Source organism: Oncorhynchus keta, chromosome 12, assembly GCF_023373465.1.
Source record: "Oncorhynchus keta strain PuntledgeMale-10-30-2019 chromosome 12, Oket_V2, whole genome shotgun sequence".
In the NCBI taxonomy this organism is placed as follows: Eukaryota; Metazoa; Chordata; class Actinopteri; order Salmoniformes; family Salmonidae; genus Oncorhynchus; species Oncorhynchus keta.
In genome coordinates this window covers 9,077,061-9,094,759 of record NC_068432.1, presented here as the reverse complement: position 1 = coordinate 9,094,759, position 17,699 = coordinate 9,077,061, and the positions used below count along the sequence as shown (strand labels likewise).

General features: G+C 43.0%; 1 protein-coding gene across 5 annotated transcripts in view; it reads right to left on the bottom strand.

Annotated features, from left to right (window-relative positions):
* Nucleotides 1–321: 321 nt before the first annotated feature.
* Nucleotides 322–17,699, bottom strand: part of LOC118390929 (double C2-like domain-containing protein beta) — a 320,447-nt gene continuing 303,069 nt past the window's right edge. For all 5 annotated transcript variants that reach the window (XM_035781772.2, XM_035781776.2, XM_035781773.2 and 2 more), the window contains 3 exons: nucleotides 12,737–12,818; nucleotides 10,677–10,773; nucleotides 322–3,339 (listed from right to left, as the gene is read on the bottom strand). In XM_035781772.2, the coding sequence (XP_035637665.1) occupies nucleotides 3,203–3,339; nucleotides 10,677–10,773; nucleotides 12,737–12,818 (316 nt within the window). In that variant the 3' untranslated portion in view covers nucleotides 322–3,202. The remainder of the gene's footprint in view (nucleotides 3,340–10,676; nucleotides 10,774–12,736; nucleotides 12,819–17,699) is intronic.

The window sequence follows — 17,699 nt, the reverse complement described above, 5'->3', positions numbered from 1 at the left end:
ACTGCAACAGTAGGGTGCCGATTTAGGATCAGGTCCCCCCTGTCCATATAACTGTATTAATTATGATTTAAAGGGCAAAACCGATCCTAGATCAGCACTCCTACTTTGAGACGTTTTGTGAATACAGGCCCTGTCGCCTGTCATTGTGACCTCTTCCACTCACAGACGTATATTGTACATACGCTTCGCTATGCTTCCAACTCAATCCTGCACTTCACTGTCACCACCATGAAACAGCGGAACGACACTCTGGGCTCGTGTCATTTGGGTGGGAAATTTCGAAAGAGTGAAACAGTGTTCGGAACCCCAACACACATACAGTAATATAAATGTGCCATGTATTATTTACATATTAAGAGCTAATATCAATCTAATCTTTGTAAAGTGAGCATAGCAAAAATACACTTTTACAAAAGAAAAGGCACAATCATTCGGCCATTCGGTGCAAAAGTAAGATGAAATAGGAGAAAATATTTAGCTTTTTTTTTTTTTTACCATAGAACCAACAGAATTATGCAAACAACCACCTGAGTGTTAACAAAATGAACAAACAGAGAGGGAGAGATTTTTCTTCACATGCGGTCACATTCCCAGACAATCAATACAGCAGCCTCGCAGGCAATGCAATAGTGTTCAAAGGTACAAAACGTTGTCCAGAAGAAAGATTGACATTCTTGTAGCATCCACAGTTATTTTTTTCCCCCAAAGAAAAACAGCAGTATCATTAAGCAGTCATTTCCTGACTTTCCAATCACATTTGCATGCATTTTTGTTATAATATCCTTTTGTTTTTTTTACAAAGGCAAACAGATAAAAAAAAAATGTCACAAGTTAACTGTTGCGACTGTATATGCATTCAAGAAAGAGACCACCTTGATTGCCTGCCTGACGCCCTGTAGAATTGAGGAAGAGATTGGGTTGGACCTTGGTGTCCAAAACAACTTCTAGTTGGTACTGTAGAGGGGGTGAATATTGTCCTGCCAGCACTGCCACATAGCCAATGAGAGTTAGCATTTCACAAATCACTGTCCACACAGCCTCTGCCGAGTCCCCAACAACCAGATGTTCTGGTTTTCAGGGGAAATGGAAAGAGAGACTTCCACTTTAGGATGTTAACAAGGAACCACTCCATCTTAACTCCTCCACATTTACTGGATTGGTTGAACAGTGCAGAAGGGAACCTCACCCAAAAGTTTTCTTCTCGTCAAGGCCCGTATGTAGGGGATCGAGTTTCAGGTGTTTATTTTACTCCTGCAACGTGAGGTTAGTCCACACCAGGCCAGAGAGACCGTAACGCTCAGATTGACAAGTGCAATATTTTACCGCGTCTTGACTAAACTTTGAACATGAAGTAGTAACAAGAAGTCTACCTGGGTTTGTCAATGGAGATGGAAAATATACCCCTTGGGAGCTATTAAGCTCACAGCATTTTAAAGAATGAAATGGGACATGTCTTTACATTTTTCAAGTAAGACATAAGCTTTGACAAAACAACACTATGGGTAAAATAAATTATAACACAAAATTAAACAACTTATAATCATGTAATGTCATAGTTGTTATCAGTGGTGTAGAGTACTTATTAACTAAAAATACTTTAAAGTACTACTTAAGTATTTTTTTGGGGGTATCTGTACTTTATTTTACTATTTATATTTTTGACAACTTTCACTCCACTACTTTCGAAAATAAAATAAATGTACTTTTCCCATGACACCTGGTCATCCCTACTGCATCTGATCTGGCGAACTCACTAAACACAAATGCTTTGTTTGTAAATTATGTCTGAGTGTTGGAGTGTACACCTGGCTATCTGTAAATTTCAAAAACAAGACAATCGTGCTGTGTGGTTTGCTTAATATAAGGAATTTGAAATGATTTCGACTTTTACTTTTGATACTTAAGTATATTTTAGCAATTACATTTACTTTTGATACTTAAGTATATTTATAAAACCAAATACTTTTACTCAAGTAGGATTTTATTGGATGACTTCCATTTTACTTGAGTCATTTTCTATTAAGGTATCTTTACTTTTACTCAAGTATGACAATTGGGTACTTTTTCCACCACTGGTTGTTAGCTGCTATGCAGTGGAAAACACTAGCAATACATGTACAGTTATTACCTATTGAGTAAGAATTGGCCAGTTTAATATTTCACAATTAAAAGGACAATTCTCGGTCCCGTTCACAGACACACATACAGCACAAATATGTGCGCGCACACAAACATACATTTTAGGGCAACAATAAAAAGGTGAACATAAAATGATTAATTAATATCAAAACCGACTTTGATTTCAAAATATAAGCATGAAGTGAGTTGAGCCATATTGCCTTCTCATTATTAATCATTAAACAGCCAATGAGGAAATGTAAAAATATAGATTTATGGTAATATTTCGCCTCAGGCAACGTCAAAAACAGTTTGCCATTAGGCTGCAGAAGTTCAATTCTCTTCCTCCCATGCTATCCAACGCAACTCTGATATTTATCAGACCTTGAGTTTTATGTATGAACTAGTTCAATAACACACAGCACCCTACATTCATCTGATATACTGACTGGGGTGGCGTACATTTTACACTACTTAAAAAACAACTGAAACACATAAGCAACGAGATACAGTACTTAGAGCTAGCATATTAAAATGCCTTGCACCCTCCCCTTCCACATTTCCCTCCCTTAGCCCAAACCCTTCACAGGATTAGACATTTGCAATGACCTGAAAGTAGGCTCTCTATAAAACACATTACTTGGGTCTTTAGCCCCCTTTCTCTGGCAAACATGAACTTCAGAGGAACATCAGAGGTGTGTGGAGCTGCATCCTAGACTTTAAACAATACATATACTTTTGTGTCTGAAGTAAATAATCCACCCTTTTCTCCTTTCATTTCAACAAAGTGCACATTCCCCACAATCTGCCAATAAACTGCTGCCAGTAAACCTAGTGAATATGCATCGCCGGACAGCAAACCACAGGAATAGATTCTCATCTCATTCTAGTTTTGTGCAGAAAAGCCCTAAAGACACAGCACATTATCAGAAAGGGATAGAAGATAACGGATGAGACCAAAACCTTAGGATAGAAATACAGAAAAGAAGAGCTTTGATTTGTTAAACGTCTCTGGAAACGGGAAAGCTGGAGTGTGTCGATCAAGGCTGAACTCCTGTCCACAGTAGTTAGTGGGGAGGGGCCATTAGTCATTGAATGTTGTACCAGGAAGTTCGTTGGTCAGTGTGTGCCATCGCTCAATTTTCTTGTCCTTGTTTTTGAGACAGTCGAACCAGTGTTTGAGCCTCTCCCCGTTTGCGCTGATGCCCAGGGACACACCACCTGAGACCGGGGATGGCAGAACAGTAGAAAAGGGTTAGAACGCAACACATTGATGGACGATAGAAACTAAATAGTTTGAACTAACACAATACCCAAAAGACAATCACAACTGTTGAATACTCTGTGATGTTGCACCCTCCTGAACAGGCTGTCCATAGTAGAATATGCCTCTTTGAAGTGAGACTGGTGACCAATGTTTAAACCTGAGAATGCAAGCGTTTTATGTGTTCAACCTTGTTCTTATCAATTGCTGGACATGAACAATATAACACTCTGAGCACATTATCATTTTCTAGCATGAGAGCTACTTTTTTTATATAGCTTTCACATAGATACATTACTCTCTTCTCGCGATTTAAACCGTCATTAGGCCATCTTGTCCAAAAATGATGTTGATATATGTTAGCCCAGCTAATAAAATGTCCATGACAATGAACTTAGCTCCATTGTAGATCTGAGTGTCTATATAGGCTAGGCCAGTCAGTCAATAGCATGTGTTACAGAATTGACAGGAAAGCACGATCAGATGTAGTGTCTTTTACGGCATCGGCATCATAAGTTATGAAGCAAGCAGGAGGCTTCACCTCAGTGGATTCCTGGAGTAGCTCCGCCCTCTACTGGACACTTGGTGAACATAGACAGACCGGTCAATTTACACTTGTGTACACTTGTGACAAGGTAAGTCAGATAGCGATTATAAAAAAACATTCAAAACGTTGTAGGTGTAACCTACATGTAGGAAAGTGTACACCTCCATGCAGCCTCATATGCTAAGGTATTATTAGGCCCCAGCAGTGTGTTTGTGAAGAAAGTTTAAAGAAAGTCATAGGCCTAACTCCTAAAGAAATGTATTCTTCATTTTTATGGTGATGACTGCACTTTCCCTCTCAACGCACTACCACAATGAATGTTAGTCCACATGTGAAAGGGAAAATGATGATCTCACTCTGGGATTAAAATGATGTCACAAGTGGTAAAAAGCATCAGGAACTACAGTGGGAACAAGTATTTGATACACTGCCGATTTTGCAGGTTTTCCTACTTACAAAGCATGTAGAGGTCTATCATTTTTATCATAGGTACACTTCAATTGTGAGAGACGGAATCTAAAACAAAAATCCAGAAAATCACATTGTATGATTTTTAAGTAATTAATTAGCATTTTATTGCATGACATAAGTATTTGATACATCAGAAAAGCAGAATTTAATATTTGGTACAGAAAACTTTGTTTGCAATTACAGAGATCACGTTTCCTGTACGTTTCCTGTAGTTCTTGACCAGGTTTGCACACAATGCAGCAGGGATTTTGGCCCACTCCTCCACACAGACCTTCTCCAGATCCTTCAGGTTTCGGGGCTGTCGCTGGGCAATACGGACTTTCAGCTCCCTCCAAATATTTTCTATTGGGTTCAGGTCTAGAGACTGGCTAGGCCACTCCAGGACCTTGAGATGCTTCTTACTGAGCCACTCCTTAGTTGCCCTGGCTGTGTGTTTCGGGTCTTCAATGCTCTTATTGAGGGAAGGAGGTTGTTGGCCAAGATCTCACGATACATGGCCCCATCCATCCTCCCCTCAATACGGTGCAGTCGTCCTGTCCCCTTTGCAGAAAAGCATCCCCAAAGAATGATGTTTCCACTTCCATGCTTCACGGTTGGGATGGTGTTCTTGGGGTTGTACTCACCCTTCTTCTTCCTCCAAACACGAGTGGAGTTTAGACCAAATAGCTCTATTTTTGTCCACATGACCTTCTCCCATTCCTCCTCTGGATCATCCAGATGGTCATTGGCAAACTTCAGATGGGCCTGGACATGCGCTGACTTGAGCAGGGGGACCTTGCGTGTGCTGCAGGATTTTAATCCATGACGGCGTAGTGTGTTACTAATGGTTTTCTTTGAGACTGTGGTCCAAGCTCTCTTCAGGTCATTGACCAGGTCCTGCCATGTAGTTCTGGGCTGATCCCTCACCTTCCTCATGATCATTGATGCCCCACGAGGTGAGATCTTGCATGGAGCCCCAGCACGAGGGTGCTTGACCGTCATCTTGAACTTCTTCCATTTTCTAATAATTGATGCCTTCTCACCAAGCTGCTTGCCTAGGTCTACAATTTTATTCTTGATGTCCTTACACAGCTCTCTGGTCTTGGCCATTGTGGAGGGGTTGGAGTCTGTTTGATTGAGTGTGTGGAGATGTGTCTTTTATACAGGTAACGAGTTCAAACAGTTGCAGTTAACACAGGTAATGAGTGGAGAACAGGAGGGCTTCTTAAAGAAAAACTAACAGATCTGTGAGAGACGGAATTCTTACTGGTTGGTAGGTGATCAAATACTTATGTCATGCAATAAAATGCAAATTAATTACTTAAAAATCATATAATGTGATTTCCTGGATTTTTGTTTTTGATTCCGTCTCTCAGAGTTGAAGTGTACCTATGATAAAGATTACAGACCTCTACATGCTTTGTAGGTAGGAAAACCTGCAAAATCAGCAGTGTACATTGATCTTAAGGCATCCCTTTAAATACAGTGCACCTTTAATTTGATGGCAGGCGCCATCATGCCCCATGTAAACAAACATGAAACAAGCAGGGGTCTAAACCCCCCTTGAGGTTCTTGGGAGCAGCCAAGAAAGTGAGGGAAGAAGTCCATTCGGCAGCAGCAAGGGATGAAAAAAATAGACTGAATGACAAAAAAAAAACATGTACCTGTCCGAATGAGAGGCAATGACAGAGTGAGTAGCAGAGAAACACAAGGTCTTATCTGATGACATGGAGTCTGAGCTTCATAAACACAGCAAGAATCTCGCAGACCAGTTTCATGGCCTTAGTAGCATCACATTTAAAGAACGAAACAACATACGAGACAACTGAAGTGTAAGTGATATTGAACCAAGAGATATACAGTGCCTTCGGAAAGTCCTCAGACCCCTTGAATTTTCCCACACTTTGTTAAGTTACAGCCTTATTCTAAAATGGATTAAACATTCTACACAAAATAGCCCATAATGTGAAAAAAGACCATTGGGTTCTTGGTCACCTCCCTGACCAAGGCCCTTCTCCCCCAATTGCTCAGTTTGGACGGGCAGCAAGCTCTAGGAAGAGTCTTGGTGGTTCCAAACTTCTTCCATTGACGAATGATGGAGGCTACTGTGTTCTTAGCGACCTTCAATGCTGAATAAATTTCTTCGTACCCTTCCCAAAATTTGTGCCTCGACACAATCCTGTCTCGGAGCTCTACAGACAATTCCTTCGACCTAATGGCTTGGGATTTTCTCTGACATGCACTGTCAACTGCGGGACCTTATATAGACAGGTGTGTGCCTTTTCAAATCATGTCCAATCAATTGAATTTACCACAGGTGGACTCCAATCAGGTTTTAGAATTGTATGGGCCTCCCGAGTGGCGCTAGAGATTCTGGGTCCAAGTCCAGGCTCTGTCACAGCCTGCCGCGACCTGGAGACGGTTGGGGCGGCACACAATTGGCCCAGAGTCGTCCGGGTTAGGGGTTTGGCTGACAGGGATGTCCTTGTCCCATCTCACACTAGCAACTCCTGTTGCGGGCCGAGCGCAGTGCACGCTGACATGGTCGCCAGGTGTTCGGTGTTTCCTCCGACACATTGGTGCGGCTGGCTTCCGGGTTAATCGGCCATTGTGTCAAGAAGCAGTGCGGCTTGGTTGGGTTGTGTTTCAGAGGATGCATGGCTCTCGACCTTTGCCTCTCCCAAGCCAGTATGGTAGTTGCAGCGATGAGACAAGACTAACTACCAATTGGATACCACAAATTTGGGGAGAAAAAGTTTTAAAATCATCTCAAGAATGATCAATGGAAACAGGATGCACCTGAGCTCAACTTCGAGTCTCACTGCAAAGGGTCTCAATACTTACACTATCGTTCAAAAGTTTGGGGTAATTTAGAAATGTCCTTGTTTTCCATGAAAACATACATGAAATTAGCTGCAAAATGAATAGGAAATACAGTCAAGACAAGGTTATAAATAATGATTTTTAATTTTTTAAATAATTGTGTCCTTCAAACTTTGCTTTCGTCAAGGAATCCTCCATTTGCAGCAATTAAAGCCTTGCAGACCTTTGGCATTCTAGTTGTCAGTTTGTTGAGGTATTCTGAAGAGATTTCACCCGATGCTTCCTGAAGTACCTCCCACAAGTTGGATTGGCTTGATGTGCACTTCTTACGTACAATCCGGCCAAGCGAATGTTCTTCTTTGTGATCCGAACATCTCAAACTTAGATTTGTCTTTCCATAACACCTTTTTTTTCAATTTTCCTCTGTCCAGTGTCTATGTTCTTTTGCCCATCTTAATCTTTTCTTTTTATTGGCCAGTCTTAGATATGGCTTTTTCTTTCCAACTCTGCCGAGAAGATCAGCATCCTGGAGTCGCCTCTTCACTGTTGACGTTGAGACTGGTGTTTTGCGTGTAGTATTTAATGAAGCTGCCAGTTGAGGACTAGTGAGGCGTTTGTTTCTCAAATTAGACACTCTAATGTACTTGTCCTCTTTCTCAGTTGTGCAACGGGGCTTCCCACTCCTCTTTCTATTCTGGTTAGAGACAGTTTACGCTGTTCTGTGAAGGGAGTAGTACACAGCGTTGTACGAGATCTTCAGTTTCTTGGTAATCTCTCGTATGGAATAGCCTTCATTTCTCAGAACAAGAATAGACTGACAATTTTCAGAAGAAAGTTATTTGTTTCTGGCCATTTTGAGATTGTAATTGTACCCACAAATGCTGAGATCCTCCAGATACTCAACTAGTCTACAGAAGGCCACTTTTATTGCTTATTTAAATGAGAACAACAGTTTTCAACTGTGCTAACATAATTGCAAAATGGTTTTCTGATGATCAATTAGCCTTTTAAAATGATAAACTTGGATTAGCTAACACAACGTGCCATTGGAACACAGGAGTGATGGTTGATGATAATGGGCCTCTGTATGCCTATGTAGATATTCCATGAAAAAGAAATCTGCTGTTTCCAGCTACAATAGTCATTTACAACATTAACAATGTCTACACTGTATTTCTGATCAATTTTATATTATTTTAACGGACAAAAACAAGGATTTCAAAAACAAGGATATTTCTAAGTGACCCCAAACTTTTGAACGGTAGTGTATGTAAATAAGGTATGCTTTTATTTTTAAAACATATGATATAATTTCAAAACAAACTGTTATCGCATTGTCATTAATGGTTATTGTGTGTAGATTGTGGATGATTTAATATATATATATATATATATTAGAAAAAGTCAGTATCTGGTGTGGCCAACAGCTGCATTAAGTACTGCAGCGCATCTCCTCCTTGTGGACTGCACCAGATGTGCCAGTTCTTGCTGTGAGATGTTACCCCACTCTTCCAGCAAAGCAAGTTTCCGTACATTTCTGGGGGGGAATAGCCCTCACCCTCCGATCCAACAGGTCCTAGACGTGCTCAATGGGATTGAGATCCGGGCTCTTCGCTGGCCATCGCAGAACACTGACATTCCTGCAGGAAATCATGCACAGAACGAGCAGTATGGCTGGTGGCATTGTCATGCTGGAGGGTCATGTCAGGATGAGTCTGCAGGAAGGGTACCACATGAGGGAGGAGGATGTCTTCCCTGTAACTCACAGCATTGAGATTGCTTGCAGTGACAACAAGCTCAGTCCGATGATGCTGTGACACACCGCCCCAGGCCATGATGGACCATCCACCTGGAAATCGATCCCGCTCCAGAGCACAGGCATCGGTGTAACACTAATTCCTTTGACGATAAACGCAAATTCAACCATCACCCCCGGTGAGACAAAACTGCGACACATCAGTGAAGAGCACTTTTTGCCAGTCCTGTCTGGTCCAGTGACGGTGGGTTTCTGCCCATAGGGGACGTTCTTGCCGGTGACGTCTAGTGAGGACCTGTCTCTACAACAGGCCTACAAGCCTCAGTCCAGCCTCTCTCAGACTATTGCGCACAGTCTGAACACTGATAGAGGGATTGTGCGGGCCTTGGTGTAACTCGGGCAGTTGTTGTTGCCATCCTGTACCTGTCCCGCAGGTGTGATGTTCGGATGTACTGATCCTGTGCAGGGGTTGTTACACGTGGTCTGTCACTGTGAGGACGTTCAGCTGTGTGTCCTGTCTCTCTGTAGCTCTGTCTTAGGTGTCTCAAGGTACGGACATTGCAATTTATTTCCCTGCCCACATCTGCAGTCCTCATGCCTTCTTGCAGCATGCCTAAGGCACGTTCACACAGATGAACAGGAACCCTGGGCATCTTTCTTTTGGTGTTTTTCAAAGTCAGTAGAAAGGCCTCTTTAGTGTCCTAAGTTTTCATAACTGTGACCTTAATTGCCTACCGTCTGTAAGATGTTAGTGTCTTAACGACCGTTCCACAGGTGCATGTTCATTAATTGTTTATGGTTCATTGAACAAGCATGGGAAACAGTGTGTAAACATTTTACAATGAAGATCTGTGAAGTTATTTGGATGTTTACGAATGCTCTTTGAAAGACAGGGTCTTGGAAAAAGGGAGGTTTCTTTTTTTGCTGAGTTTACAATATACCACACACCATTCCATGAATTAAACTTTGACCTAATAGGACATTCACCGTCACAGGACACCATAACCCACTTACCCCAAGGCGGCTTCACTTACCCTGTCCCTATGCTCAACTTACCCCATACCCGGGGTAAGTTGTTCCAAGAGACCACTTTTGTTGGAAAAGCTATGTTTTCAAAACTTATGTTTACATGGATTCTGATTATTTCCAGGCATATACAACATCCGGAAATATATGTCGATATCTTTGTTAGAAAGAATACAAATCTATTCTTTGACGTAGTGATGCTGAATGTAAAAAATAGCTCATCATACCCCACTCTCCCCTACACAATAGCTAAAGTGGATGAGTGAACAGCTCAAACTCCTGATGAGTGCTGAGGACTCTTGAGGAGTGCATCATCAAGAGGAATGGGGTTTTTGTTAGGGATTCAGAAAAAGTTGGATCCTTGTCACTTCAAGTTCATCTCCTCACCCACCGACCACATGTCGGCATGACAACTTGACAAGCTTATAGCCTGGCTGGCATGCATCAAGCGTCAGTGTTTCGTGCTTCTTCCTCACCACTCAGTTGTTTGTTGTTGTCATTTGGGTCCAAGTTTGTGGCCCTGTGCAGCTATCAGTACAAATGGAGGCTTCTGGTGGGTGAGTAGGTGTTGTAAACAGAAGACCCAGGGGAGCCTGGGCCGGAGTGTCACCGGTGTTGTTGCAGCCACCTACACGTTTTTGAACTGTTCAGGTCACTACACTTGGTAACGTGGTCACCTGCTTAGTGCTTACCTATGAAATCGTTGGACTTGCCGATGTCGTAATCCCACACAGTTACCTCCAGGGTTTTCTTGCTGAGGTCGGCGTATTTGATTTCGTAGAAGAACTCCTACAAAACAAATATGTAAAAATGTGACTGGCCATACAGCTTCATTCAGGCAGCAAGGTTATCCCCAAAAAGCCAGTAAGATTCCACAAGAAACATAATCAAAGGAATTATATTTAAATAATATTTTAAACAATGTTATCAGTGAAAATCAATTACCGATACAGCCTACAATTAATCATGCTGATAGAAGAGAATCAATATTATTGTAATTTCTTTATTTAATTTTACCCCTTTTTAACCCCAATTTCATGATATCCAGTTGGTATTTACAGTTCCATTCGCTGCAACTCCCGTACCGACTCGGGAGAGGTGAAGGTCGAGAGCCATGCGTCCTCTGAAACACGATGCTGCCAAGCCGCACTGCTTCTTGACACAATGCTCGCTTAACCCGGAAGCCAGCCCCAACAATGTGTCAGAGGAAACACCGTACAACTGGTGACCGTGTCAGCGTGCATGCGCCCGGCCAGCCACAGGAGTTGCTAGAGCGAGATGGGACAAGGACATCCCGGACGGCCAAACCCTCCCCTAACCCGGACAACGCTGGGTTGTGCGTTGCCTCATGGGTCTTCCGGTCGCAGCCAGCTGCGACACAGCCCGGGATCGAACTTGGATCTGTAGTGACGCCTCAAGCACTGCAGTGCCTTAGACTGCTGAACCACTCAGAAGGCCACAAAGAGAATACATTTTGGTATCAATCCATCAATACTCAAGGTTATATGTTAGACTTATTGAACCAAAATGTCTTCTGAATGCAATGGAAGCCCAGGTCACCTAATCTCGAGTCGAAAGGCCAACAGGCAACAGGATGGAAATGGGTACGAAAGGAAATGTCAGTGGAAATGTTAAGTCACAGGCCTCGCGTGTTCCGGGAGGACGCCACTCAACGCCGCAGTCTAACGCTAAATTAGGTCTTTGGTGGTGGTCTGAACGCGGTCTGAACGTGGGGTCTCTCTGGAGCATAGTAATAGATGAATGGGAGACTGTTTGTGAGGCATTCAGAGAAAAAGAGGCAGGCTCAGGAGAGGGGGGAAATAGACTTTTACAGTGTTCCTTGTTCTTCATGATGCTCTCTGCGCTTTTAACGGACCTCTGAGACTATCACAGTGCAGGTGCATTTATACGGAGACTTGATTACACACAGGTGGATTATATGTATCATCATTAGTCATTTAGGTCAACATTGGATCATTCAGAGATCCTCACTGAACTTCTGGAGAGAGTTTGCTGCACTGAAAGTAAAGGGGCTGAATAATTTTGCACGCCCAATTTTTCAGTTTTTGATTTGTTAAAAAAGTATGAAATATCCAATAAATGTCGTTCCACTTCATGATTGTGTCCCACTTGTTGTTGATTCTTCACAAAAAAATACAGTTTTATATCTTTATGTTTGAAGCCTGAAATGTGGCAAAAGGTCGCAAAGTTCAAGGGGGCCGAATACTTTCGCAAGGCACTGTATATGGGGAGAGGTGATATCTGTTGTCGGTAAGAAGAGTATATGTACAATGAGTCAGCATTAAAAGTTTTGGCCTTCGATGGTGACATTAAGTGGTAAATGCTTTAATTGATCAATATGAAAGAGTTCCAAACCTCTCAGCCAATAACAGCTAATTTTCAGTTTTCCCCTCCTCACTCAAAGACACTTTGTTCTTCTTTTTGACCATTTTAATAAAATAAAAAAAAATCACATTAAGGTACTTAATTGTTATCAAGAAATTATTTGATATTGAGATAAAAACAGCTGCATTGGACCTTTAAAGTCATGATTTTCATCATACTGGAACAAAGTCAGGTACAATTAGCCAAGTTTGAAAAATGTGTTTCATAACTTATTTGATAAGTATCAAGTCTTAATAGTCTGGGATTGATTATTAGAGGGATATGTGATGTCTGAGAGAGACAAAATTTCTCAGAGTGGAAAAAGAGAGACAGAGGAAAGAGAGGAAGAGATCATGTCCTTCCTCACCTCGTTAAACTCTGGGTTAAGGGTCTTCTTCTTGACAGCAGTCTTGTGTTTTGACTTTTTGTTCTCATCAGGCTTCAGGTACCTGCAGAAAAGGCATGAAGCAGTAACTATTACTGAAAGAAAATGTCTCTCTGCAGTCTACTGTTGTTTAATGTGAATTATGGGGCGTGCTGTACACTGTAATAGACATGCAGTCAGGAGATTCAATCCAGGGACACAGAACTTTGAAACACCTCGCTTCTCTGAGCTCTAAGTAGTCAAGCAGGAATGACTGGCTCAACATGAAAAGGAATTTATGAAAAGGAATGAGACAGCAAATATGGGTCATTAATTAAGCCTGATCAAATTGAATGTTATACCAATTATTTCACCAGAGGGTGCTGTGGCATCAAATTTGATCTGACAGTGGGCAGAAGACCTAGGGCAGCATACGGAGGCCAGCACTAAGAAAGCTGTTGCGACAGTGACTGACAGTCCATGGGTTGAAAGGTTGATTACCATATTGTATTAACATACAAAAGCGTGGAGCTGGTGGCTCTAGTCTAGGGTTGCGCCCCAAATGGGACTATATTCCCTATAGTGCACTATCCTAAAAGCACTATATAGGGAAATAATATTATTATATTATTATATTAAATAACATTTGGGATGAACGCTAGGTCCAACTGAAAGCTCTGATCTCCAAAATTATTTAAAAATGTTTGATATGCTCCTGAAAATAAGATGGGAATGAATGGAAAAAAATTGAAGTTGGGAATCCCCAAGGGCTGGACTGGAGTTGGAGCTTGAGGAAGTTTGATCGACCCCCCCACTGAGTCTAGTAGAACTGCAGTACATGGCTCTGTCAGAGGTAAGGTGATCCATATGGAGCCAACTGCTCTCTTCTTACACCAACTCGTCTGCATAGTCCATATTGCCAGACATATCACGCTTTAATGAAATAACATAGGACATCTAGAAGTTTCATACCCCCAAAAATCCAAGTTGCATACACAAGTCATTCTGGCCTAGAAACTTCACTTGTGCCCTATAGAATGGCTCCAGTGTCAAAATGGACTAGTCTCAACAGTGCCTGAGGAAGAACATGGGGTTAAATGAATGCCTCTACTCCCTTTCAAAAGTAACACACAGATCTCACCCGTGGCAGAAGAGATAGAGATTTTCTCTGAACCTTACTAGAGACTATAGCTGCCTGTGACTCCTCAGGCTGAGGAAATCCCATTTACAGGGCCCCATGTGAAAAAAACACAGGTCTTGTCACCTCTGCTCCTGCTACTACCCTACGGCACACGATATCACCAGAGTAATAACCACCGGTCTTGGGATTCATCATTACGCACAACTGGCAATCATTACACGCACCTGTGAATCATTATTATGAATTATGATTCACACCTGGGCTCCATTATCTTCATAATTTCCTCCACTTTATATGTCACTCTCCCATGTTCACTCACCAGTTGGTATTGTTCTTGTGGATCGGCGTACTGCCTTATGTTAGTGTCGTGTTCTTGGATTGGTTGTTTAATTTAACGTTGCACCTGCTTCCGACTCACCACCCCATCATTACAGAATACCAACTCAAAAAATGGAAGCAGCAGGACTACCAGACATCTCCCAGACGATCAATGAACAAGGTGACTTTCTTCGTAAACACCATGATCAGCTGACTCAACTGGAAGATGTTCTCCGCAGTCTACAATGTCTCAACAGCGGAGGATATTCTGGAGCCAGTCTACCCAACGAGTCAACACACCAGCCCATTCAGCAACCCGCTCAGGTCAGCAATGCCCGTCTATCCCTCCCGGAGAAATATGACGGGACACCATCCAAAGGCCGTGGCTTCCACCTTCAGTGCTTCTTCTATTTCGCACATCAGATGAGAGTTCCCACCACCGAGAGGCCTAAGGTTGCCACGGTTATTTCTGGGCTGGCATTGGAATGGGCTAAAGCTGGCGGGGAGGGACGAGAAGAGGAACTAGTCTTATGAGGGGTTCATGGCTCTGTTTTAAATGTATTTTTGATCATCCCGCGGAGGACAAAGGGGAAGGTGAGTAGAGGTCGACCGATTAATCGGAATGGCAGATTAATTAGGGCCGATTTCAAGGTATTTTTGGTCGCCGATTTGCCTATTTTCTTTTATTTTTTTATACTTTTACTTAACTAGGTAAGTCCGTAAAGAACACATTCTTATTTTCAATGACGGCCTAGGAACGGTGAGTTAACTGCCTCCTTCAGCGGCAGAACAACAGATTTTCACCTTGTCAGCTCGGGGGATACAATCTTGCAACCTTACAGTTAACTAGTCCAACGTAATAACGACCTGCCTCTCTCTCGTTGCTCTCCACAAGGAGACGGCCTGTTACGAAAATGCAGTAAGCCAAGGTAAGTTGCTACCTAGCATTAAACTTATCTTATAAAAAACAATCAATCAATCATAATCACTAGTTAACTACACATGGTTGATGATATTACTAGATATTATCTAGCGTGTCCTGCGTTGCATATAATCTGACTGAGCGTACAAGCATACAAGTATCTAAGTATCTGACTGAGCAGTGGTAGGCAGAAGCAGGCGAGTAGACATTCATTCAAACAGCACTTTCATACGTTTTGCCAGCAGCTCTTCGTTGTGCGTCAAGCATTGCACTGTTTATCACTTCAAGCCTATCAACTCCCAAGATGAGGCTGGTGTAACCTAAGTGAAATGGCTAGCTAGTGAGTGCGCGCTAATAGCGTTTCAAACGTCACTCGCTCTGATCCTTGCAGTGGTTGTTTCCCTTGCTCTGCATGGGTAATAATGCTTCGAGGGTGGCTGTTGTTGTTGTGTTTCTGGTTCGAACCCAGGGAGGAGCGAGGAGAGGGACGGAAGCTATACTATTACACTGGCAATACTAAAGTGCCTATAAGAACATCCAATAGTCAAAGGTTAATGAAATACAAATGGTATAGAGGGAAATAGTCCTATAATTCCTATAATAACTACAACCTAAAACTTCGTACCTGGGAATATTGAAGACTCATGTTAAAAGGAACCACCAGCTTATTATTCATATGTTCTGCGCAAGGAACTGAAACTTTAGCTTTCTTACATAGCACATATTGCACTTTTACTTTCATCTCCAACACGTTGTTTTAGCATTATTTAAACCAAATTGAACATGTTTCATAATTTATTTGAGATTAAATTGATTTTATTGATCTATTATATTAAGTTAAAATAAGTGTTCATTCAGTATTGTTGTAATTATCATTATTACAGATAAATAAAAATCGTCCGATTAATCGGTATCGGCCCTTTGGGGCCTCCAATAATCGGTATCGGCGTCGAAAAATCATAATCAGTCGACCTCTAGAGGTGAGCGTCTACTTCAGCTCCAGCAAGGGAGTCAGACAGCTGCTGAGTATGCGCTTACCTTCCGGACAGTAGCAGCTGTTATTTGGAAGAGGTCTGTGCGAGTAGGTCCAGATGGAACTAGCCTGCCGAGATAACCTCACCCTGGACACACTCATTGTCCATCCCTATGGATAACCACCTCCGGGAGCGTCGGCATCTCCCTCGCTTCTCTCCCTTCTTCAGCAAGTGTTCAGATCAGAGCCTGAACCCATGGAGGTAGGGGTCACACAACTTTCCGCGGCAGAACGACGCAGACGGATACAGCTGGGGCTCTATCTGTACTGTGGCCAGGGAGGGCACAAGCGGTGTCCGTTACTAGAGCAGATGGACGGTCACATAGTGGTACATCCCCCAGACCAGGAGTGAGTATTCCATCTACTGCTCTTCCTGTTAGACAATTTTTTTTAGTACCCATCACTCTGGCTGACTGTCCCTTATGCCATGTGTCTACAGCTTTAATGGATTCCGGCACCGCGGGGAACTTTATGGATCAGACCCTTGCCTCCTCTCTCAATAATACTACCTACCCGCTCTCCTCTCCTTTTCGGTTCAAGGTCTCAACTGTTGGCCTCTAGGATCCGGAAACACCATACACATCACTAACCACTCACCCTGGAGCCCAATCACCAGGAAAACATCCCCTTCATTACCAGTGCACCAGTCCACAAGATTATTCTCGGCCTACCTTGGCTTCAGCGCCATAACCCTACAATCCCATGGTCGTGGATGAGAATAACGACTGGTCACCTGAATGCTGGAGGACCTGCTTTCCTGTCCCCTGTGGTTCCACGTCTGTTGAGAGTCCTGTGGTTGCTCTCCAGCCCAACATCCCAGAGGAAAATCAGGATCTAAGGGAGGTATTCTCCAAGAGCCGCGCTACCTGTCTCCCTCCTCATCGCCCCTGGGACTGTGCAATTGACCCGTTTTACGGTGCTACAGCTCCGCGCAGATGCGTCTACCCTCTGTCGGTGGCTGAGACCCAGGCCATGGAGGACTACATTCAAGAGGCGCTCCAAAAGGGTTTCATCCGCAGGTCCAAGTCCCCTGTGTCGGCTGGTTTCTTCTTCGTGGCCAAGGAGGAGGGAGGATTACGCCTTTGTATCACCGTATTACCGTGGACTCAATGACATCACCACGAAGTATCGGTACCCTCTCCCGCTGGTGCAGTCAGCCATCGAGTAGCTCCGCGGGGCCCGGTTCTCCACCAAACTGGACCTGCAGAGTGCCTACAATCTCAGTCACATCCGGGAGGAGTGGAAGACGGCGTTCAACACGATGTCTGGTCACTACGAGTACTTGGTTATGCCCTTTGGCTAAGCCAATGCTCAGTCAGTGTTCCAGGCATTTGTCAATGAGGTGTTCAGGGACATGCTTGGACGTCAAGTGATTGTGTACATCAATGATATTCTGATCTTCTCGACCAACCTGGAAGATCACATCACTCGCGTTCGAGCAGTATCGGAACTCCTCTTAGCAAACCACCTATTCGTCAAGGCGAAGAAGTACCAATTCCACCAGAGGCTACCAAATCAGCCCTTGGGGAGTGAGGGTGGAGGACAAAAAGGT